The 25,505-nt window shown below is 42.8% G+C and overlaps 1 protein-coding gene across 4 annotated transcripts in view; it reads left to right on the forward strand.

Moving 5' to 3' along the window:
• Window positions 1–7,804, forward strand: part of CPN1 (carboxypeptidase N subunit 1) — a 49,299-nt gene extending 41,495 nt beyond the window's left edge. For 2 of the 4 annotated variants that reach the window (XM_027528810.1, XM_027528809.1), the window contains 4 exons: window positions 90–229; window positions 1,748–1,847; window positions 4,190–4,308; window positions 7,523–7,804. In XM_027528810.1, the coding sequence (XP_027384611.1) occupies window positions 90–229; window positions 1,748–1,847; window positions 4,190–4,308; window positions 7,523–7,681 (518 nt within the window). In that variant the 3' untranslated portion in view covers window positions 7,682–7,804. The remainder of the gene's footprint in view (window positions 1–89; window positions 230–1,747; window positions 1,848–4,189; window positions 4,309–7,522) is intronic. The other 2 variants (XM_027528812.1, XM_027528811.1) reach the window with 2 other exon arrangements.
• The last annotated feature ends 17,701 nt before the right edge of the window (window positions 7,805–25,505 follow it).

Genomic DNA, 25,505 nt, shown 5'->3' on the forward strand with positions numbered 1-25,505 from the left:
AACAGCAGGTGATGGGGAAGAGTGTGGAGAAATTGAGTGTTGAGTGGGAACTTGATTATACAACTCTGCCCCTGCTCTCTTTCCCCTAGGAATGCAAGACTTCAATTATCTCCATACCAATTGCTTTGAGATCACGCTGGAACTTAGTTGTGACAAGTTTCCGCTGCAAGGGGAATTACAGCGCGAGTGGCTGGGTAATAGGGAAGCCCTCATCCAATTCTTGGAACAGGTAAATTCCGTATTTCAAGTGTCCTGCTTACAGAAAGGGAAGTGTTTTCTGATGGTAGGCAAGGTATTTTGAATGACTCAGGTCTGACTTTTGCTCTGACTCAATACACTAGATCTCAGCTTTTCTACCAGTGAAATTAATTCATTCCACTTTGTTGAGCACAGCTATCTGTCAGAGACTGTACTCTGTGCTGAGGATTAAGAGTAAGCAAATATATATCTCTGCATGCATGCAGCTCATATTCCAGTAAGGAGAGGCAGACGATAAATAAAATAATTTGTAACACGTTAAATGCAAAATGCTATGAAGAAGGCCTTACAGAGAAAGTAACATTTAAACAGACTTACAGGAGGTAAGGGAGTAAATGGTTCAGAAATCTAGGGGAAAGGGGGCTCCCTGATGAAGTCATAGTAGCAAATGCAAGGCCAACAGTAAGCAGATTAAAATGCTCAGAATCGCTGGAGAAATGTAAATCAAAGCCACAGTGAAATACCACCTCACACTCATTAAGATGGCTGCTATAAAAAGACAAATTTAAAAACAATGATGGAAAATAGCAAGTGTTGTGAAGAAATTAGAACACTGGTGCAGTGTTGGTGGGAATGTAAAATGGTGTAGCCACTATGAAAAAACAATGTGGTGGTTCCTGAAAAAAAATTAAAAACAGAGCCGCCATATGATCCTGCAAAACCAATTCAGGGTATATATCCAGAAGAACTAAAAGCAGGATCTCAAAGAGTTATTTGTACACCTGTATTCAGAGCAGCATTGTTCACAGTAGCCAAAAGGTGAGAGCAACCCAGTGTCCACTGGTGGATAAAAGGACAAACAAAATGTGGTATAGACACACAGTGGACACACAGCCTTAAGGGAGAAGGAAATTCTGCCATGTGCTGCAGTGTGGATGAACCTAGAGGACATTATGCTAGGTGAAATGAGCAAGTCACAAAAAAACAGCAATTTTATTTATATGAGGTATGAAGAGTAGTCACATTCATAGAGGTAGAAAGGAGATTGCTGCTGCTGCTAAGTCGCTTCAGTCGTGTCCGACTCTGTGCAACCCCATAGACGGCAGCCCACCAGGCTCCCCCGTCCCTGGGATTCTCCAGGCAAGAACACTGGAGTGGGTTGCCGTTTCCTTCTCCAATGCATGAAAGTGAAAAGTGAAAGTGAAGTCGCTCAGTCGTGTCCAACTCTTAGCGCCCCCATGGACTGTGGCCCACCAGGCTCCTCCATCCATGGGATTTTCCAGGCAAGAGTGCTAGAGTGGGGTGCCATTGCCTTCTCCGGGAAAGGAGATTAGTGACACGATTTGACTTAGATTTTAACAGGATCAATCTGACTGCTGTTTTGAGATTACTGGGAATTGTGGTGAGAACAGAAAGACCAATCAAGAATCTGTTACCATAATCTTTGTGAATATCAAGTGCAGTAGCACATGGGGAAGGGCTTCGAGGACTCTCAAACATGGCACAAATGTTCTGTGAGCATCACTGTACACTATAAACTTTCCTACAGGTCCACCAGGGCATCAAGGGAATGGTGAGGGATGAGAATTATAATAATCTTGCGGATGCTGTCATTTCTGTCGGTGGGATTAATCATGATGTCACTTCGGGTAGGTGGCCACTGCTTTGTGAGGTGAGAAGGGAGCCTTTACTGCTTCACTGTCTTCAGCATAGTCAGGAAGCCAGTTTGTAAGCCAGTGAGACCAGCAGGGATGTCAAGGACATGGGAGGTAGAGGGATTGGAGGAAGGAAGGATAACAGGATTGAGGACAGGAATTAAGAGACAGGGCCAGGAAGATGCAAATGTGAACATCTCTCTCAGCATTCAGGAGTCACTGCCTCATACTTTGTTAGGAGTGTTTTCTGGGATTGAGGTTATTAATAGCTCTCATACTGATGTGAAATGGGATAGAAAAGAAAAGGACTGTAAAACTGGTGTTTAGTCTTGACCCCAAGCCAGGCATTTCGCTACAGCTCTGTTTAGGAAAACGTTGGTAAGACGTATTCCATAGTAGGCTCCCTGAGGGCAAGATTGATGGTGGGAGCAGGTCTTGTGGAACCAACTTGAAACCTAGAATGGTACAGACTATCTCACAGCACAATGGTATTGCAAACTGCCCCAGCCCAGTTTGATCAGGCCCAACTCTTAGGGGTTTGGTGGTGTTTGGTTGGTTTTTCATGTAGAGCAGTAGCTTCCAGTGGCTAGGGGCAGGTGAGATTTGCCTGCCTCCCCCAATCTTGATACCAGCATGGCTCAGCCACATTTCACCATGTAACTGTACCAAGCAGGCACCTTACAGCTCAATCTGTTTAAACTGGATGAAATCTAAATTTTAAGGAGATAACTTACATTCTTTAAGGTGCTCCTGACACCTCTTCCATGAACAGTTCATTCAAGGCAAAGGCAACAACATTCTAAAAGCAGAATTCTGTAGACTCATAGTCAAGCATCAGATACCAGATCCTTCCAGTCCAGTGACTGGACCCAGGACTGTTTAGGGAACCACACTCTGACACCCCCAAGAGCTTCAGGGCTTGTTAGATTCTTATATCCTATTCACGCAAGGGTGGGAAATGTCTCATTCTAGTCAATCAACATATGTTGAACTCCACGAATTTCAGCAATAAGAACCCACTTCTAACACACAGGATGCTAAATTGATAAATTACTCATTTCACTACTGGAAGAGCTCATTGCTAATGTTCATTATGCTACTTAGCAAAGCATCTAGTGTTGCTAAAAGATAAAGATAGCTGAAGCCATTGTAATAGCTGCATCTGGAATTAGGCCTTTCTGGTACAGTGGTAGCTAACCACTCCTAGTTGGAGCCTCTAATTAAAGAAAATGACAGTCCCTAGGATATAACAAAGTATCCAGTGTATGCATTATAACACACTGCTTTTACTAAGGAATTTTAAAGTAAATTATAGACGTTATAGGTGGCAGAGACTTCTTCATTATTTATCTCTCATTCTTAATTGCATTTATTATGTCAGTTCTTCATTGCTATTACAATAAAAAGAATTTTAAAAGCACAGACATAATTTATTCTAAAGAGATATAAAGTCATTAGCTAAAATACTACATCCCTGTCTTGAGAAACAGGCTTTCTTTTCAGTTTTATTTTCCCCTTTTGATGGTGATGGAAGAAATATTAGAAATAAGATTCTCAAAATCAGATATTTAGGTCATTTAGTCCAGCCCTCCCACTCAATACAAAATTACATACAAGAGAGGAAGGCTCAGGTGGGAAGGGATATATATATATATTTATAATTATTATTGATTTGTGTTGATGTATGGCAGAGACAACCAAAACATTGTAAAGCAATTATTCTCCAATTAAAAAAAAATTACACTTATACAACACCACTGAGATTGGGTTGTTTGAATCATGTCCACTGGTACAGGTTGCGCACTGCACAACTGTGTAGCTTTTCTAGAGCCCCTCATTCCATTCAGCCTGCTCACAATTTCAAAAGGCAGTTCATTCCTTTTTTGGTAACTTATATTTTGTCAAATTTTTACTTCTGTCCTCATTCTTATTTCTTTAATGTAGACATCGTTTCTTCACAATGACTTTTCAGACATTGAAACAAAGGTCTCATGTCATCTCTTTACCAGGAAAAACATTCATAAATCTTTCAACCTTTCTCCTAGTGACCCTTCAGTGGACATGAGTTTGTTTTCAAATGCATGCAGGATCTAAAATTAAACATAGTACTCTCACTGCAGAGCACAGTGAAAATTCTACTTCCTGGGAGCTGAGGCCCATGATCTTAAAATGTTATGACAGCCTATGATTGTTTTAGATCTTTACCAGTTTCATCATGCTGTTTAAAAAAGTTAAGCTTGTGGTCAGCTAAACCCCTCAGATTGTTTCTCATATCAAAGCCTCATCTGGGGCAGATTTCTCATCAGTGGACTGAGTTATATCCTTGTAACTTTTAGGTGCCCATGGCGATTACTTCCGGCTGCTGCTTCCGGGTACCTACACGGTCACTGCCACAGCACCTGGGTTCGACCCAGAGACCGTGAGTGTGACCGTGGGTCCTGCGGAACCCAAGCTGGTAAGTTAGGCTGACCTCTACAGAGCACTGTAAAGCTCGCGTAAGCAGAGTTACAAATAGTCAATTGTGTAGTTCTAACCTCTGCCAAGCTTCCCTCTTTCACCACCTAAGAAAAGCAAAATTAGTGCTCCCATATGCTAATTTTTCTCCTATCATTCTTGTGTTACATCCTTCCCCATTTCTTTTGGTTTTTCCTTTTCCTTCTCTTTAACGTAGCATTGTGATTAAAGCACTGCCAGATTCTAAATCCAGCTCACTTGTCTGCAGACCTTGGACAAATTACCTGATTGCTCTCATCCTCAGTTTCTTCCTCTGTTAACTGGTGATAATAATGCCTCTTTCACAAGAGGTTAAAATGAGAAAGTGCACATAAAACATTTGGTACAGCGACTTACATGTAGAAAGTGCTCAACAAACCCCAGAGACCTTGTCCCGATACACAGGCTTACCGTCTTCTCCGTCATCAGTAAGGACCACCACCAGATGGCACTCTGCCCCCTTCTGGTGCCCATGTGCCCAGATAGCGTTGCTTTCCACTCACCTTGGTGCTTTTCAATATTCAACTCTGCAAAAGGCTTTCTTTTATAGACAGGATGAGAAGTGAAAAACTTTTTTGATCTGTAGCCTGGGCCTTTTTATCTTTGGTCATTTTGGATTGGGATCTCAGAGCCAAAGAAACTCAAAGATCATGGAGACTAATCCTCAGGTTTCTCAAACAAAGGAAAAGTAACGAGGCCGTCCTGGTTAATGAGCATCTATGGACCTTTCCCTCATGTCGGGTTATCCCTTGGGCCCCCTCACTCTGTCCTATTCCTTCTCTATACATCCTGAGAACTTAGCAGACCTTTCTTCCCTTTCCCTGTTAACTCAATGCAGTCAAATATCTTGCCTTTTCAAATAGTTATAGGTACTATTCTTTGAATAGCTACTGTGTGTCAGACATTACCTTTCCAGAATCATCTCATTTAACCTTCATAACAACCCTGTATATAAACCCATTTGTGGCTGAGGAAGCTGAAGCTCAAAGAACAGGAGTAACTTGTCCAGTACCCCATGGTGAGTAAGTGGGAGCCAGGAGTCCAGCCTCTGCGGGGCTTTCAGGGCAGCTTTCTCAGCCAGCCTGTTACATGGCCTTGTGCTGAGCTCAGCACCTGTGTTCGTAACCTCTTTTTTTTTTTTTTAGTAGGGGAGACTTTTTTTTTTTCCTTTCTTTTAAAAAATTTTTTAACTTTACAATATTGTATTGGTTTTGCCATATATCAACATGAATCTGCCACAGGTATATACGTGTTCCTCATCCTGAACCCTCCTCCCTCCTCCCTCCCCATACCATCCCTCTGGGTCGTCCCAGTGCACCAGCCCCAAGCATCCAGTATCGTGCATAGAACCTGGACTGGCAACTCGTTTCATATATGATATTATACATGTTTCAATGCCATTCTCCCAAATCATCCCACCCTCTCCCTCTCCCACAGAGTCCAAAAGACTGTTCCATACATCAGTGTCTCTTTTGCTGTCTCGTATACACGGCTATTGTTACCATCTTTCTAAATTCCGTATATATGTGTAACCTCTTTTTTAACATAGGAATCACAGTAAAGAGCTCTTTAAAGACTTTGAAATTCCTTTGAAATTTCTAGACAACTCCCGCTTTCCCCTGTCCTAGTCCCTCCACTCCCTTCTTCTGCAGGATATAAATGACTTCTACTTGCAGATGCGCAAAGCAGAGAGTAGCTCTTCCCTGGCAGTCTGATAACCTGCTCCCGATTTCCCAGTCGGTGCACCCTCTCCCTTTTTCCTTGTTATCCCCCTGCTCCTCATCTACCCTAAAATCAAATGACTTAGGCAGCTGCTTACAGAAGTCTTGCACTATGTGTAAGTCTATTCAATTGCAAATTCAAACAAGGACAAATCCTCTTGAGTAACAAATTAGGCTTCAAAAGATCTTACCTCCTTTCTCATATAGGCTTTAAATGAATTGATATAACCCATCATTGTATCACGTATAACTCAGAGGGGGAAAAGTTTATCTTTTGGATACGTTTCTCAGGTACAGTCACAACTAAGAATCCACTTACTGATCCCAGTTGAGTCCCTTTCCCGTTCTAAAGCAGAGATCTACTTGGTTGAAAGAAAAGAAAAAAAGATCATTTACTAGAGGGTTTTTGTGCTACAATTAAAACTCTTTAAAGTGTCTCCAAGAGTCCAGTGTTTTCCCTGTGGCTTCCCTCACTGCCGTCCAGATGTCCCACGCTTTTCATTTCCTCTGTCCTCGCCTCATTTTGTTGTCTCTCTCTCTCCCCCCCGACTTTCCTTTCCTTGATCCTTATATTGTCACTATATATAAGAAATAGTACTGATACAGTACAATTGGCTCTGATTTCTCCGGCTTTGGGAGAACTAGCTGGCTGTGGGTTTTTTCCCAAAGGGGCAAGAAGTAACCTCATGAAGAGGTCTGTCTGTCACATGTTTTCCAACTCCCTGCTGGCTTTAGCAGCTCAGCCTATTCCCAGGGCCTGAGAGCCAAGGATGCCTCCAGGGAGTGTGGTTAGAACACGGCGCCCCACCCTCGCCTTTCCCTTCCTGGGCAGGAGCTCTAGGGCTTCTGCACAGCCCACAGATCCCACACTTGTCAGTCAGAAGCATTGTCACCTCTGTGTGCACGGCCAGAAGGAAGGTTTCAGCGTACTGCTGGGAACAGTGCATTAGTGCGTGAGGACACTGAGAATTTAAGAATCCATACTAACAATCTGTATCGTCTCTATTTCCAAACAATTAGGTTTGGAAGGTTTAGCGCTGAAGGTCTGAGGCATTCTTTGGCTTGCCTGAGCACAGTACCTGTGACTCATGCAGTCCGCTTACAGGTGATGACTGTGGCACCATGAATCTTAACTCTTGTTTTGAACAGCAGTATTGGCAAAAATCATGCCTTGAGTGTAGATATTTTTTTTCTATTACATATAAAATAAATGTACATTAAGTTCATCCAGATACACCCTGTGTATTATCAGTTATGATGTGCCATTTTGGGGGAAATATGAACCGAGCCTGTATGACACCACCCACACTGGTTGCTGTGATACTCTCCTCAGTTCCTTGTCCTCAGGACCTGGAACCATGGTAAAGCAGGGTCCAAACTGGTCTTCCTCCAATTTCAGTTCTAGGAAATGGAAAACTGATTTCTGTGCTCTCATAGCTTCTTTTTTTTTTCCAGGTTAATTTCCAACTCAAAAGAAGCACCCCTCAAGCAGCCCCTAAGAGGAGAATTCCCAACTCAGGGCATAGAGGCAGAGTCTTACCAAAGAAAGTGCAGCCCCGGGCAGCTAGGAAAAAAGAAACGATGATGAAGCAACCCCAGAGAGGCCCTGCCTGACATCCGCAGTGCCTGGGGCAATGCTTTGGAAAGTTTTTGTTCCTGCTCTCCCACCAGAAGAAGCATTCTTTCTATTTTATTATCTGAGACATATTTAAATATAAACATATTCAGAACAATTCAGAATGGTTTCCATCTGTTCCAGGGGTAAACCCTCTGATGCAGTCATACATACATGTAAATGATGTTCATTAAGATTTTCCATTTCTGGGGATATGGTTTATGTCCAGAAGGCTCTGTGCCAATCCACACTGTATCCAGAGACTGGTTCTGGCTGGTTAATCACTCTCCCTCTAGAGTCTAGCACAAAGCCTGCAACACAGTAAGTACCCAATGAAGGTTTCTGGATGAATGGCTGAAAGGATGAGATGATCCATCGTTGATGTTGTTCCCATAGCAAGACCAGGTAGCCCATTCTGAAATCCTAGAGGACCGTTTCAACAAGAGCCAATAATTTATTTTTTTAAAAATATTACTGCTTTTTAAAAATAATTTTTACTTATTCATTTTTGGATGCGCTGGGTCTTCGTTGCTGTGCGGAGTTTTCTCTGGGTGTGGTGAGCGGGGGCTACTCTTGATTGCAGTGCGCAGACTTCTCATTGCCGTGGCTTCTCTAGTTATGGAGCACAGGCTCTAGGCGCCTGGGCTTAGTGGTTGTGGCCCGCGGGCTTCCCAGACCAAGGATGGAACCTGTGTCCTCTGCATTGGCAGGTAGATTCGTATCCACTGGACCATCAGGGAAGCCTGAGCCAATAGTTTCTTATTAACTAAAGGATTTCACATACAAGCACCTAATCCTTCTGCTACCTATTTTCATACACAAGCATTTTAAACAATATGCATCTTTCGAACATTTTCTGGGTAATAGAGATGCCCCTGTGGAATGACTGTGTCCTGACCCTGTTTCAGGAATACACAGTACTCCCCACCCTCTGAGTTCCCCAGAATTTAGTACAGAACTTTTGTACTAAAAGTGTTATGAAGCAAAATAGACGTCACTGAAGGTTTTAAAGGAATGTGCAATCTTTCATCATAAAAGTTCATAACCCCCCACTGGGCATGTTCGGGTTTCCTAATTTCCCTTTCCCCAGGGCTTAGAGGGGGAGTTTACCCATCATCACCCATTTCAGGGCTCAGCCCCAATGAAACAGGGCAGGCTCCATTACCCTCCACACTTGCTCCACCTCTCCCCACCTTGTCATCCTCCACCAATGGTTCCTCAGCCTCTCCCAAGCCCAGACCTTTCCCAACATTGAGCAGTTTAGCTGTTCTCAGCAAGTATTCTCATGTCCACCAGAAAACAGGAGGTGCTCTCTCTGTGACAATCCACCCTCTGCAGGAGATCATTCAAGATTAGGATGAACACATGATTTATTTTTGTTACCTGAGCAATCTCTCAATCTGTGGTCAAATGGGAGACAGAAAAAAATGTATCTTTTCCCATTTAAAACGGAAATTCTCTCCTCAGGTGATATTTTCTTTCTTCCCAATTTTAATCCCATATCCCTTGGTTCCCTTCTTATGGTTATAAAGAGGGAACTACTTGAGAGGGCTCTTTTCAATTCAGTAAGACTGTGCCTGAGGTTGCCGTATGCACTTGAGTTTTCCAGACTGTCTGAACATCGCTTACTTTGATTTCAGCTTCCTTTATACACAGTCATTTAGCAAAGCTGATGTTTGCAGAGCACGGTCACAGTGCTTTCCCTGGCTGAACAGTATACTTTTATTTATTCATTCATTCATGCAGGGGACATTTATTGAGTCCTTGCTCTTAATAAATGCTGAGAATACAAAGAGAAATAAGATACAGCGCATGATCTCAGGGCTGTTGTGACCTAGTTGGGAAGACAAATAGGTCATTACACTGCCTTGTGATAATTGCTATGATTAAGTGAACTCTGACGTGGGGGACAGGGAACCTGTGGGAAGGGCCCTGGCATAATCTTGGGAAGATCAGGAAAGTCATATTGGAATTGGTAAAGTCTAGGGTGAGATGTAACAAGGTCAGATAAAGAGGCATTGATGGGGGCAGGGGGAGGGGGTAGCGAAAGATAGGGAGCCAGAGTTAGGCTGAGGGGACTGCAATTACCAAGGTCTGGAGGCACGAGAGAGGGGGCCAGAGGGGGCCCTTCAGGGAACTGTGAGAGATTCAGCACCGGGGAGCAAGTGAGGTGCCCAGAAGGTCAGTGGAGTAGAGAGAGACCAGAATGTGCAGGACCTCTGAACCACATTTACAGAGTTCAGACTTAGAACAAGCAGCCGCTGAAGGGTTCCACTGAGGGGAGAGGTAGAATCAGATCTAGAGCCTTCACCCTGGCTATAGCCTAACAAGCTGGCTGGAGCAGCGGCAAGGCTGAGTCACCGCAGAGGCTGCTGAGAGCCAGGTGAGAAGGTGACCGGGTGGGGTAGCGGGGGTGGGGACCACTGGGCCACTCCTGACTGAGCCAGAGGCTTCCTGTCAGCCCCCACGGCTTCCCTGACCTCTTCAAGACTTGCACCCTTCTCATTCAGGCCCTCCTGGCCTGCCATCCTGAGGATTTTAAGCACTAAAGAAGATGGCATGTTTTCAACCAAACCTTAAAGGCTATGCTGAGTAAAATTCACTCAAGCTGGAGGTGATAATACAGACAGAATATTATATGGAAAATACAGGGTCTGGCCATGACTGTATAAAATTTTCTCTCATGTGGAAGAAGGATGTGAAATCAGAGCTAATGGGGGAGAGAGGCAGAATTCAGAGGACATGAAGAAACATCCTCCATCTTTGAGTCCAGCACTTCTGGAGAGTATCCTTTCTATTTGATATCTAGGATCTTATTTTAAATCTTCCTCACAAAATGCCAGCCTAGATAGATAATGTTTCCCAAGGAAAGAATACTGTAATTAAGGGCATGGATTTTGGACTCTGACAGACCTGGGTTTAATCCTAGCTCTGCTCCTTATTTGCTGCATGACCTTGAACGAGTAACTTATCGTCTCTGATTATGGTTACTCACCTGGAAAAAAAAAATGGAGATAATATCAACCTCACCTGAAGTTAAAGGTGATACTCTCATAGATCAGTAGGGAGGAGAAGGCAGCTTCTGCCCTGGACTCTCCTTGGAGGATTGTAACTCATCAGCTTGGTTGATTGTCATCCAGTGAGGCTTACAGGGGTATCAAGGACTTAGAGGTGCAAAGGCGAGTTTGGAAGTGAGGCAGGTCCTAAGGGGCTGAGTCAAGTCTGTTCTTTCTTTCTTGTTTAAAAATCTCATGTGCTGGAAGTCTTTAGTGTTCCTTATTCCTCCTAGCACTTTTCCTTCCAAATTGAAGACTCTTGACACAGTGATCCTCCTCATGTGACTAGGAGGAGAATTTCCAATTTTAGGGCAGGATGATACCTAATGACTGTTGGAGCCGGTACTGGTGCCCCAAGAAGATCCTGCTCTGGTAAGCTGTGACTCCCTCGTCTTTCCTTTTAGCCTGCCCGGTATATATAAATACAGCAAGCATATTTGTTGAGTGAATGGGCTTTCTCCTGTTGCAGAGAGCAGGGGCTACTCATTGCAGTGGCTTCTCCTGTTGCTGAGCACAGGCTCTAGGGCATGTGGGCTTCAAGAGTTGCTGCACATGGACTCAGTAGTTGCAGCTCAAGGCTCCAGAGTGCAGGCTCCGTGGTTGTAGCATGCGCTTAGTTGGCTTGTGGCATGTGGGATCTTCCCAGACGAGGGATTGAACTGGTGTCTCCTGCACTGCAAGGCAGATTCTTAACCACTGGACCACCAGGGAAGCCATTGAACATCGGTTTTAAAAATTATTATTGTAAACCATGATAGGCAGAATTCTAAAATGAGTCCCCATGATCTCAGCCCTTGTCAAAACCCTCCCCTTACAGGTGGGATGGGCCTTGTGACCAAGATATCACTTCATGACTTATGTTCCACTATATGGCCCAGGTTCGATTCCTGAATCAGGATGATCCTCTGGAGAAGGAAATGGCAACCTACTCTAGTATTCGTGCCTGGAGAATCCCATGGACAGAGGAGCCTGGTGTGCTACAGTCCATGGGATCGCAAAGAGTTGGATATGACTGAAGTAACTTAGGACAGGTATGGCAAGAGGATTTAGGACAGATATGGCAAGAGGAATTTGCAAATGTAATCAGGATTCAAAACCAGCCAGTTCTGAGTTAATCAAAGGGGAGATTATCTTGGGTGGACCTGACCTTTTCAGACCAGCCTTTTACTATCCGGGAGTTTCTCTCCCAGGCCTGGGAGGAAGAAAACAGACAGCTGGGTTGTGAATTGCACATGAAAAGAGGCAGCCCGTAGGGATTGAGAGTGGTATAGGCTAATAGCTAGCAAGAAAATGGGGACACAGTCATATACCACGAGGAAATGGGTCATGCCAACAATCTGAATGAGCTCAGGCCCATACTTGGGTATAGTCTTGAGAGATGGGAGCAGAGAATCCAGTTCAACCACGTCCAGACCCCTGACCAATAGAAGCTGGGGATAATGCATTCATGCTATTTGAAGCCTCTATGTTTGTGCTAATCCCCAGTGGTCCAGTAGTAAAGAATCTGCCTGCCAGTGCAGGAGGTGCAGGAGACACGGGTTCAATCCCTGGGTTGGGAAGTTCCTATGGAGGAGAAAACGGTAACCCACTCCAGTATTCTTGCCTGAAAAATACCATGGACAGAGGACCCTGGTGGTTTGTAGTCCATGGGGTCACAAAGAGTCAGATGCGACTAAACACAATAGAAAGTTATTAGTAATATATAAACTGTCTTGAAGTGCTTTGTAAATTAGGATATAAACCAATAAAACAACAATAATCAATTGTGTTCACCCTACTGAATGGTAGGGCTGCCAGTACCTCCACCTCATATGAATGTATGTGGAAACTAGCACAGGAAAAAACAAAAACATACAGCTCTTTTTAAATAAGAGGGCTAGTATAGGCAACTTCACCCATTTTCTCTCTCTCTAAAGAATACATGTCTCTGACAGCAGGGAATTTATCCTTTGGATAACTGTAGTTTCTGGCTTCAAATAGTCCCCATCATTTGCACCAAATTGCTTGTTACTGGGTTATGGAGATGCACCACTGGCACAAATACGAAAGCAAGAAAAATGTAAAGCACGTCCAAAGACTCTGTAGACAGAATGGTTCCTTAAATGCTTTAAATGGAGGCTCTCCTGCCCGTCCCAAAGAACCAGTGTGTAACATCCCAAGTTCTTCTGTGCACCTTCAGGACATTTTTGGAGAAAAAGTGAGAGCAGGAGCCATCTTAAATAGCCAAAAGTAATTTCTTACAGTTTGAAATTTTATTCTAACAAGATATAACCCCAGTAGAGCAATGCCATGGGGTCACAAAGAGTCGGGCACGACTTAGTGAACTGAACTGAGAACGATCTCAAGTTTTTAATCTGTGAAAGACCAAAGACAAGATTTGAGAGCAGCTCATTTATTAATTCATTCATCTCACAGATAGTTGAATCCCATTTATGAATTGAACACTGTTATCTGTGTTAAGATCAGAGAAACAGTGTAAACCAGAAAGACATGGTTTCTACCTATTTGGAGTTTAAAGATTTGAAAGAGAGACAAAGAACAAAGTAAGTTCACAAACAAATACATAAAAAGAATTAGGAGCTGAGAACTGGTGCTGAGAGAGAAAATGCTAGAAGGATCTATTTGAAATAGGATGGTTTGGGAAGACTTCTCTGAAAAGTTGACTTTTGGGCTGAGATATAAAGGATAAGAAAAAGGAAAAGCTTACAGAGAATAGGAATAAAAAGTATAGGCAGAAAGAACAGTAAGGTCAAGGACCCTGCAGCCAACCAGAGCCTGGGTGGTTCTAGCAACTGCATCTCCTGGGTCTAAGGGGTGTGTGTGTGTGTGCACAGCTTCATCTCCTGGGTCTAAGGGGTGTGTGTGTGTGTGTGTGTGTGTGTGTGCAGCTGCATCTCCTGGGTCTAAGGTATGTGTGTGTGTGTGATCTAACATGCTAGAAGCTTAACCTTGCATAGGTCTACAACTCAGCATAGCATCCAAACCACGTTGAATCTAGTCATAAGTGAGCTAGTAAGAGTCACTTTTTCCATGGCCAGAGAAAATACCCCTAATAAGACCAGTCATCTCAAAAACAAGATTGAGAAAGTGGGATAGACTGGCTTGGTTCAAATGTGCCATCAGGATGAGAAAAGTCAAAGTTCACGGGTCTGGAGCATCATCTTCACTTATGTGCTACCATGATTTGTCTAATACACACACTCCCATCAACACTCCCTCATGCCTGCCTCCTGCCTAGCTTATTACTTCACTTCGACACTAACTTCATTCTGGCTATTAAACCATGAGTAAACATTCCCTCTGGACAAATGCCTACGCAAGCATCCATTCTCTCCCTCCTCCCAGAAGTTAAATTTCACTATGTATAAAGGTTTTTTTCTCTCACTTTCTCTTATTCCTCCCTTCTGTGCTTACTGTTCGTCCCCACGCCCCTTCCCCTCATGAATCTTTCCTTCTTCTACCTTCATTCTCTTCATTTCCCACAACTTCCCTGCACTTTTGCCCTCACCCCATCAAGGGCCCTGCTGCACATGGTATGTGGCTTCACCTGGTGCAGGAACCAATATTAAAAAAAAAAAATGTATTATCAATGAAATTTCTCTCATTTTGCTGCTGCTGCTGCTGCTAAGTCATTTCAGTCGTGTCCGACCCCATAGACGGCAGCCCACCAGGCTCCCCCATCCCCGGGATTTTCCAGGTAAGAACACTGGAGTGGGTTGCCATTTCCTTCTCCAATGCATAAAAGTGAAAAGTGAAAGTGAAGTCGAGTCCAACTCTTCGCAATCCCATGGGCTGCAGCCCACCAGGCTCCTCCGTCCATGGAATTTTCCAGGCAGTACTCTTGGGAACAGTAAACATTTTATCTCAGACTGGCACTTCTGAACCAGTAGTTTAAAGATAGGATTGTTAGTGGTTCAGATAACTAAAAATTTATAAAAAGGGTTTTTCAGACACAGTTGGAACCAGGTGCCCCAGTTATTAGGTTGGAATCTTTCTCCACTTCTTGATTTCATTACTTTTGGTGGTGACTTTCTACTCACACAAATTCTCCCCATGTGGGACTAGATGATCAATAGTGGCTTCAAGTTTGTATTTTGTCAGTCTAGCAACAAACTATTGATTCTTGCGCCTGGCTCTCAAGAGCACAAATCGGGTGACATGTCTGTCCCTAAAACCAGCATGATGAGTCTGGTCAGTCTGGGATTATATGACCACTCACAGAAGGTGCAGAGTGAGGATGGGAAACTAGTGTAGAAGAGTTGGTTCCCGGTTTTTTTGTTTGTTTGTTTTAAAAAACACTGTTACCAAATAAAAGAGAATGGATGGTTATAGACAAAAACAACAAAAGAACATTATAATTTTATTAAAGTCAAGCATCATTTTAATTTTACTGTGTCTCTTAAGTCAAGTGAATTCAGTCATTCAACAAACATTTATTAGATACACCTATGTGCCAGGCACTTTGCTAGGCAATAGGATACAAAGATAAATCCACTAGTCTCTGCCTTCAGTGAACTTAGCTTATGTGAGGAGAGGGAGAGCAGACACTTTTTTATAATAGTCTGTGAAGCGATTGGGCTTCCTGGGTGTCTCAGTAAAGAATCTGCCTGTCATTGCAGGAGCTGAAGGAAACGTGGGTTCAATCCCTGGGTTGGGAAGATCCCCTGGAGAAGGAAATGGCAACCCACTCCAGCATTCTTGCCTGAAAAATCCCATGGACAGAGGAGCCTGGGGGACTACAGTTCAGAGGGTCGAAAAGAGTTGGACACAACTGAGCACAGCACAGCGTTAGCTCTTAAGCAGGTAAAACATTCCTAGACTGTGTTAAAGAAGCACAGTGTCACATCAAAAGAGCACAGTTCCACCAGGCCATACAAGAGTCCGTCTTCCTCTGGAGTGTGATGTATAGTTCCCAGCATATTTTCAGGAAGGACTTTGAAGGTCATGACATCACTAAGCCTCGTGGACACAGGAAGATAAAGTTTTGCCAGGAGAAGAAAAACATGGCTGGTTCAAAGCAAAGTTCTGAAATTGTCTGAGTGGTGAGCCCACATGGCACAGTGGAAAGACTTTGAAACTGGCAGATGGTGGTTTGAAACCTAACTTTGTCCTTTACAAGCTCTGTTATCTTGGTAAGTCAGGTATTCCCCAAAATATGGGTAAAGAATCACAAATATGGATAAAGGATCACTCTAGATATTCTTTAGGATGATTCAAGTGATGCAGGACCAATTTTGCTTGATGCTCCAACCAAGCAATAAGTAACTTAGTGAAAAAGTTATTCTCTTAACGATTTATTTAGATCTTTCTGAATATATCAAGGAGAAAGTCTCTATTGGGTTCTAACTTTCTTGTTGTTCATTAGCTAAGTTGTATCAGACTCTCTGACCCCATGGACTACAGCACCAGGTTTCCCTGTCCTTCACCATCTCCCAGAGTTTGCTCAAACTCATGTCCAGTGAGTTGGTGATGCCATCCAACCATCTCATCCTCTGTTGCCCCTTCTCCTCCTGCCTTCAGTCTTTCCCAGCATCAGGGTCTTTTCCAGTGAATCGGCTCTTCCCATCAGGTGGCCAAAGTATTGGAGCTTCAGCATCAGTCCTTCCAATGAATATTCAGGGTTGCTTTCTTTAGGATTGACTGGTTTGATCTCCTTACCGTTCAAAGAAGTCTCAAGAGTCTTCTCCAACACCACAATATGAAAACATCAGTTCTTCAGAACTCAGCCTTCTTTTTGTCCAGCTGTCACATTCGTACATAACTGGAAAAACTACTGCTTTGACTATAGGGACTTTTGTTGGCAAAGTGATGTCTCTGCTTTTTAATATGCTGTCTAGGTTTGTGGTAGCTTTTCTTCCCAGGAGCAAGAGTCATGGCTGTAGTCACCGTCCACAGTGATTTTGGAGCCAGAGAAAATAAAATCTGTCACTGTTTCCACTTTTTCCCCATCTGTTTGCCATGAAGTGATGGGACTGGATGCTATGATTTTAGTTTTTTGAATGTTGACTTTTCAGCCAGTTTTTTCACTCTCCTCTTTTGCCCTCATCAAGAGGCTCTTTAGTTCCTCTTAGCTTTCTATCATTAGAGTGGTACCATCCACATATCTGAGGTTGTTGATATTTCTCCTAGCAATCTTGATTTTTAGCTTTGGATTCTTCCAGCCTGGCATTTCACATGATGTACCCTGCATATAAATTAAATAAGCAGGGTGACAATATACAGCCTTGACGTACTCCCTTCCCAATTTGGAACCAATCTGTTGTCCCATGTCTGGGTCTAACAGTTGCTTCTTGACTTGCATACAGGTTTATCAGGAGGCAGGTAAGGTGGTTTGCTTTCTAACATTGGCTGTTTTCATGTTTTAACAAGAGGAGAGTAGCCCTCAAGCTCAGAATTAGAATTTAATAACCATTTTGTTTTCAATGTATTTGTTTTGAAGATTATTGCCTATTAATTGCAATCTATATACTGGTTTTGCATTTATGGGAGTGGTACAAGTCTTTCCTTAAAAAACAAGGTGAGTAAATTTAAGTAAACATATTTTAGGACTTCCCTGGTGGTCTAGTACTTAAGACTTGGTGCCATGGTAGGAGGCATGGGTTCGATCCCTAGTTGGAGAACTAGGATCCTGTATGCTGGGCAGCAGGGCCAAAAAAATTAAATTAAAAAAAAATAAAAATATTTTAAAAATTTAGGAAGGTGATATCCATTTAGTCAAGAATTATTGTGATGGTTTTCTGAGAGTGAATTATATGAAGTGTGGAAAGCACGAGGCCAGCTGTTTAGCCCCAGAGAGCCTCAGTTCCTCATTTATAAGCTAAAGATAACAATTACTTGTCTGGTTGTTGACATGATATGTGCTAAGAATAAACCACCAATATTATTTGGAGAAGAAAATGATGACCTTGATTATCTTTCTTCATTAAGGTAGACAAATTGGGAAAGAAAATAAAGATGGTTTGTGAATTATTTTTAAAGAATTATTAATTCTATTCAAATGGGAACCAGGTTCTATTTCTCAGTATAACATTTTTTCTGATTAATAAAAGAAAAAAATGATATATGGGAAGTTCTTAACATAAGGTCAGGTCCCAATGAACATTTACTATAAACTTGTGTTTAGTATTTCAGCTTCCCCTTTCTTTCCTTCCCCTACCTCCTTCCAGATTCTCAACTATCTTCTTTCTTTCTTATCTCCTATGAAAATAAGAAGAGATCTGATAGTGTCACTTAAATACATACATATATACGTATGTGTGTGTGTGTGTGTGTTTAATTAAAAGAATTATTTTTGGCTGCACTGGGTCTTTGTCACTTTGCTCAGACCTCCTCTATCTAGTTGTAGCAAGCTGGGGCCACTCTGTGTTATGGTGTGTGGGCTTCTCATTGTCGTGGCTTCTCTTATTGCAGAGCATGGGCTCTAGGCACATGGGCTTCAGTCGCTGTGGCTCCTGGGCTCTGGAGCACCAACTTAGTAGTTATGGTGCACGGGCTTGGTAGTTGTTCCAAAGCATGTGGAATCTTCCCAGACCAGGGATCGAACCTGCATTGGCAGGCAGGTTCTTACCTATTGCACCGTGAGTGATGTCCTCACTTAAATATATTTTGATGGATACACAAGAGAATGATTATTTTCCAAAGTATTATCTGGACATTAGCATTTTAAGATAGATTTTTTTGCTAGTTTGATTTTTACTTCTAATTATGAAAGGATTTCCTCTTCCTCACTAAACCAATTTCAAGCTTCTGCAAGCAGATAGGAAGAGAAAGAGTCCCCTAGGAAACACTATATCAATATATAAGAGTAACTCTTAGGATAAACACCATACGGTCCTTTGTTTGAATTCAGAACTTCCTTACAGAGTCTTTCTAGAAAGAACAAAATAGGCATCGGCTTTACTTTTGCCAACTGTGGTCTGTTCCTAAATGGAACTAAATGACCTCCATTATCTTCATCTAGGAGCTGGTCTTGCGTCAGTGCAAGTCCACTAGACAGATACCCTTCCTCAAAAATCACCCTGGACTCCTCCCCAAGAGAGCCAGATTTCCCCCACCCTTCCCTCCTCCACCCAACAGGAGTCCTCTCCTTTCTGTTCCAGTGCATTCTGGCACCATTTTGACAAATAGTTATTAGTGTCTCCAAGTGCTATTTCTTCCTTCTCTGATATAAAAGGCTAAACCAGTGCCTTGTATATTCTACTACTAAATTGCTCCAGAGGGAAGCCACAGGGAATGGCTTTGATTTGTGGCCAGCCATGGAAACTGTTAGTGATGTAGTTCATTATAACAGTGATGGACACTTAAGTGTGTCCTGACAGAGTGGGTTTAGGTTCAGACATGGGATCAAAGGATGACATGCCTAAGTAGTTTTGATCAATGTGGTTAGTCAAAATTTACAGGAATTGATTTTGGTTTATTGAGGATTATCTAGGAAAAAAATTAAACTCTTCTGTTTTAGTATTCTACAGGTGGATATTGCCATTATTGTTAACATAGAGGTTCCACATGCATTATCTCTTTAGATCCTTTTAATTTCAGTCTCTTTAATCGAGGACATTTTATTATGTATCAGTACACTGACTTAAAATGAAGTTCAAACTCCTTACCACGGCCCATCAGGCCCAGGAGACCTTCACTCCTGTTTGTTTTGTAATTTCATCTCATAATACTTGATTTCTTTCTCACTCAGGCTTCTCTTCTGTTCTGAAACTGATCAAATTGTTTTCCACTTTAGGGCTTTGAACCTTCAGTTCCTCCTGCTGCAAAGACACTTCCTCAGCTCTTTGCATAGCTGGTTCTTTCTCATCATTTTGGTCACAAGTAAAGGTTACATCCGTAGAGACTTTCCTGACCACCAACCACTATATTCAAAGAAAGTTTTCACTTCTTACTTTGGCCCTCATCAGACCAGATCCTCATCTAAACCGCAGAACACACCACAGTTCTCAGTTCACAGTTCTTCTTTCTCAGTTCTCTCAAGGACCAGGTATAACTTGTGCCATTCCCCTGTAAAGGAGAGAGATCAATTCATTATATACAATGGATGCCTAGGGCATTAGGGTTCAATTCTCTATGGTCTAATTTATCACATCATCTGGTTTATTTCTCTCACAGCATTCACCGTACCCTGTAATTGTTTGGCTTACCATTTGTTTAATGATTTATTGTCTGTTACCTTACTCTTCATATTCTTAATGATCACCTTACTCTTCTTATTCTTACTGAGATGGGAATACCAGGCCACATTACTTCCCTCCTGAGAAACCTGTATGCAGGACAAGAAGCAACAGTTAGAACTGGACATGGAACAACGGACTGGTTCAAAATTGGGAAAGGAGTATGTCAAGGCTGTATATTGTCACCCTGCTTATTTAACTTATATGTAGAGTATAGCATGCGAAATGCATGCCTGGATGAAGTACAAGGTGGAATTGAGATTGCTGGGAGAAATATCAACAACCTCAGATAAACAACCTTTAAACCACTCTAATGGCAGAAAGTGAAGAAGAATTAAAGAGCCTCTTGATGAAGGTGAAAGAGGAGAGTGAAAAAGTTGGCTTAAAACAAAGATCATGGCATCCAATCCTATCACTTCATGGCAAATAGATGGGGGAAATGTGGAAACAGTGTCAGATTTTATTTTCTTTGGCTCCACAATCACTGTGGATAGTGACTACAGCCACAAAATTAATAGATGCTTGCTCCTTGAAAGTATAGCTATAACAACCTAGACAGTGTATTAAAAAGCAGAGACATCACTTTGCCAACAAAGGTCCTTATAGTCAAAGCTATGGTTTTACCAGTAGTCATGTAAAGATGTGAGAGTTGGACTATAAAGAAGGCTGAGCGCCGAAGAATTGATTGTTTCAAACTGTGGTACTGGAGAAGACTCTTGAGAGTCCCTTGGCAGCACGGAGATCAAACCAGTTAATACTGAACGAAATCAACCCTGAATATCCATTGGAAGGACTGGTGCTGAAGCTGAAGTTTCAATACTTTGGCCACCTGATGCAAAGAGCTGACTCATTGGAAAAGCCCCTGATGCTGGGAAAGATTGAGGGCAAGAAGAGAAGAGGTCAACAGGAGATGAGATGGTTGGATGGCATCACTGACTCAATGGATATCAGTTTGAGCAAATTCTGGGAGATAGTGAAGGACAGGGAAGCTTGGCATGTTATAGTTCATGGGGTCGCAAAGAGTCGGAGAGGACTTAGCAACTGAACAACAACCTTTCTCTAAAATGTGGACATGAGGGCAGGGAGTTTATCGGTTGTCTTTGTTAGGCTGAATCAAAAACATCTAGCATAATGCCTATTGCATTGCAAATGTTGTGTTATAAATCTTTGTTGATGAGTTATTGTTTTGCCTTTGATGATTAGAATCTTTACAATGTCCTAGGGCAGTGCTTCTTAACCTTTAGGGTATTCACTAAACTCAACATTCAGAAAACTAAGATCATGGCATCTGCTCCCATCACTTCATGGCAAATAGATGGGGAAAGAGTGGAAACAGTGATAGATTTTATTTTGGGGGGATCCAAAATCACTGCAGTTGGTGACTGGAGCCATGAAATTAGAAAAATGCTTGCTCCTTGGAAGAAAAGTTATGACCAACCTAGACAGCATACTAAAAACAGAGACATTACTTTGCCAACAAGGTCCGTCTAGTCAAAGGTATGGTTTTTTTCCAGTAGTCATATATGGATGTGAGAGTTGGACTATAAAGAAAGCTGAGTGCCAAAGCTGATGCTTTTGAACTGTGGTGTTGGAGAAGACTCTTGAGAGTCCCTTGGACTGCAAGGAGATCCAACCAGTCCATTCTGAAGGAGATCAGTCCTGGGATTTCTTTGGAAGGACTGATGCTAAAGCTGAAACTCCAGTACTTCGGCCACCTCATGCAAAGAGTTGACTCATTGGAAAAGACTGATGCTGGGAGGGATTGGGGGCAAGAGGAGAAGGGGATGACAGAGGATGAGATGGCTGGATGGCATCAGTGACTCGATGGACATAAGTCTCAGTGAACTTCAGGAGTTGGTGATGGACAGGGAGGCCTGGCATGCTGCAGTCCATGGGGTCACAAAGAGTCGGACACGACTGAGCAACTGAACTGAACTCACTAAACCTCCAGAGGTTTTAGATTCAGTTATCAGATCATTCTGAAACTGACTCAGGTAAAAGAAACAGGTTCCAGGTGAGTTGTGTGTACATTTAGACATCCAAAGTTGTTTTCTTTTTAAGATAAAGTGCTTCATTTTAATTTCATCTTGATTTCATATAGGATAATTTAAAAAAAACTTTATTGGAGTATAGTTGGTTTACAATGTTGCTTTAGCTTCAGGTATACAGCAAAGTGAGACAGTTATACGTGTAGGTATATTGACTCTTTTTCAGATTATTTTCCCATGTAGACCATTACGGAGTATTGAGTAGAGTTCCCTGTCCTATACAGTGGGTCCTTATTAGTTATCTACTTTATGTGTAGTAGTGTCTGTAGGTCAATCCCAATCTCTCAATTTATCCCTCCCCCTTCATATGACATACTTGATTCTGTCCAAAAACCAGTAGAAAAGCACATCCCCAAAACTCAAACAAAATTGTGGTTAGCTAAATAGGAATAGTATCTTCAGAAATAAAGCCAGGGGATTTGTGATGTTAATTACTTATTTTGAGAGAAGAAAAGTTACTGTTTTACAGGCAAATGACACATTTGCTAAGTTTTGTCAAAATCCAAGATATTGATATGGTAGAAAGTTTTCTGCCCACAGTGTGCACATGCATCAAAAAGCAAAGATGGAAAACCGTATGGTAGTTCTTCACAAAATGAAGCATAGAATTATCATGTGACCCAGTCATTCCATTTCTGGGCATATTCACAAAGGAACTGAGTGAAGGGATTCAAACAGATAGTTGTACACCCACGTCCACAGCACCATTTTTCATAATGGCTGAAAGGTGGAAGCAAATGTTGGATGGAGAACATCCATTGACAGATGAATGTGCAAACAAAATGTGGTATATACATACAAGGGAATATTATTCCACCTTAAAAAGGAAGGAAATTCTGACATACGCTATGGCATGGATGAAACTTGAGGACCTATACAAAGTGAAATAAGTCGATCACAAAAGACAAACACTGGAAATTCCCTGGCAGTGCAATGGTTAGGACTCTGGGCTTTCACTGCCAAGGACCTGGGTTCAATCCCTGGTGTGGCAAAAACAAATAACTCAAAAGATAAACACTGTATGATTCGACTTACAACAGGTACCTGAAGTAGTCAGATTAATAGAGACAGAAGGCGGAATGGTGGTAGCCAGGAGCTGAGGAGAGAGAGGAAGTGTTGGTGTTTGATGAATACAGTTTCAGTTTGGGAAGATGAAAAGTTCTAGAGATGGATGTAGGTGATGTAATGTGAATGTACTTAATGTCACAGAACCGTACACTCAAAAATGTTTAAAATGATCGACTTTATGTTACATATCAATAACCTCAGATATGCAGATGACACCACCCTTATGGCAGAAAGTGAAGAAGAACTAAAGAGCCTCTTGATGAAAGTGAAAGAGGAGAGTGAAAAAGTTGGCTTAAAGCTCAACATTCAGAAAACTAAGATCATGGCATCCAGTTCCATCACTTCATGGCAAATAGATGGGGAAACAGTGGAAACAGTGTCAGACTTTATTTTTCTGGGCTCCAAAATCACTGCAGATGGTGATTGCAGCCATGAAATTAAAAGACGCTTACTCCTTGGAAGGAAAGTTATGACCAACCTAGACAGCATATTAAAAAGCAGAGACATTACTTTGCCAACAAAGGTTCGTCTAGTCAAGGCTATGGTTTTTCCAGTGGTCATGTATGGATGTGAGAGTTGGACTCTACAGAAAGCTGAGCACTGAAAAATTGATGCTTTTGAACTGTGGTGTTGGAGAAGACTCTTGAGAGTCCCTTGGACTGCAAGGAGATCCAACCAGTCCATCCTAAAGGAGATCAGTCCCGGGTGTTCATTGGAAGGACTGATGTTGAAGCTGAAACTCCAATACTTTGGCCACCTGATGCAAAGAGCTGACTCATTGGAAAAGACCCTGATGCTGGGAAAGATTGAAGGCAGGAGGAGAATGGGACGACAGAGGATGAGATGGTTGGATGGCATCACAGACTCGATGGACATGGGTTTGGGTGGACTCTGGGAGTTGGTGATGGACAGGGAGGCCTGGTGTGCTACGGTTCATGGGTTCGCAAAGAGTCGGATACGACTGAACAACTGAACTGAATTGACTAATGTTACATATATTTTAACAAGCACACACAAGTAATAGAAAGGAGAAACAATATCTGATGAGAATTTTGAAATATAGATCTTCTCCACTTACAGTGGGATGTCCAGACAAACCCATGGTAATTTGAAAATATCCTAAGTCCAAAATGCATTTAATACAACTAACATACCCAACATCAGAGCCTGACCTACCTTTAACGTGCTCAGAACACTCACATTAATCTACTCTGTAGACTGTAGCCCGCTAGGCTCCTCTGGACAGAGGTCCATGGGATTTTCCAGGCAAGAATACTGGAGTGGGTTGCCATTTCCTTCTGCAGGGGATCTTCCCAACTCAGGAAATGAAGGCAGGTCTCCTGCACTGCAGGCAGATTTTTTACTGAGCCACCAGGGAACATTAACCTACAGTTGGGCAAAATCGTCAAACACAAAGCCTATTTTACAATAATGTATTGGATATCTCATATAATTTATTGAATAGTGTATTTTGAAAGTGAAACCCAGAATTGTTTATGAGTACAGAATGGTTGAAAGCGTATTGGTGGCTTGCCCTCCTTATCTTGTGGTTGACTGGGAGCAGGCTTACTGTCGCTCTCAGCATCAGGAGTGTCCTAGAGCAAATCGCCCGCCCAGGAAAGGATTGAAATTGAAAATCCTACTATGGTTTCTACTGAATGCCTACCGTTTTCTCATCATCATAAAGTGGAAAAATCTTAAGTCCAACAATTTTAAGTGGGGGCTATCTGTAGAGGTTTATCTGTTATGTGTTCACAGTGATAGACTTGTTGCAGCTTCTTGAGCATCTCCCAGATAGATCCCAGGAACCAAGCACAGAAATTCAAGCAAGAAGCCAAGCAGTGTGACTTTATGGCCATTAACACACAAAGAAAATCCTGTGAGGATTCACGAACGAGTTAAAAGCGTGCTCGCAGCCCTGCCTAGTTCTGCATTCTGTCACTCCTTACTCTCAAATTCTCGACGATATACTGAGAGAAGTTCCTCAGAAAAAAAAACAGGCCGAAGGGAACGCCAAGCATTTGTGACGTGATTAAGGGAACTACCTCGGAGCAACATAGAGGACCGAACCGTAGACAGGAATTGAATCGGCCTTCTCTAAATGGAACTCCCCCCGACCCACCTCCCGCCCCACCCCCTGCCCCAGGTTGGATGGGGTGTGTGGCGGGTGAGGGATCAGCAAGGGAGGAAAGGAACTTTCAACCAGAGAGAGCTGCACGTAGAACTGAACGCGCCACGGGGAGCTGACATTCGAGCTGTCCCAGCAGGGTCGGCGCCGCGCGGCGGGCTGCCTCAGTTTCCCGGGGTAGAGGTTCTGGAGCACCACCCCCTCTGACGTCACGGGGCGGGGCGTCTGGGGGCTAGAGCGCGGGGCTGGCCCTGAGTGGGTGGGCGCGCCGGGACGATGCGTGGCGCCCCCGGGCAGCGCGGTCCCGGCGAGGCGGAAGCCTAGGCTGGAGGCGGGGCCGCGGCGCT

This window comes from Bos indicus x Bos taurus, chromosome 26 (genome assembly GCF_003369695.1).
Source record: "Bos indicus x Bos taurus breed Angus x Brahman F1 hybrid chromosome 26, Bos_hybrid_MaternalHap_v2.0, whole genome shotgun sequence".
NCBI lineage: Eukaryota > Metazoa > Chordata > Mammalia > Artiodactyla > Bovidae > Bos > Bos indicus x Bos taurus.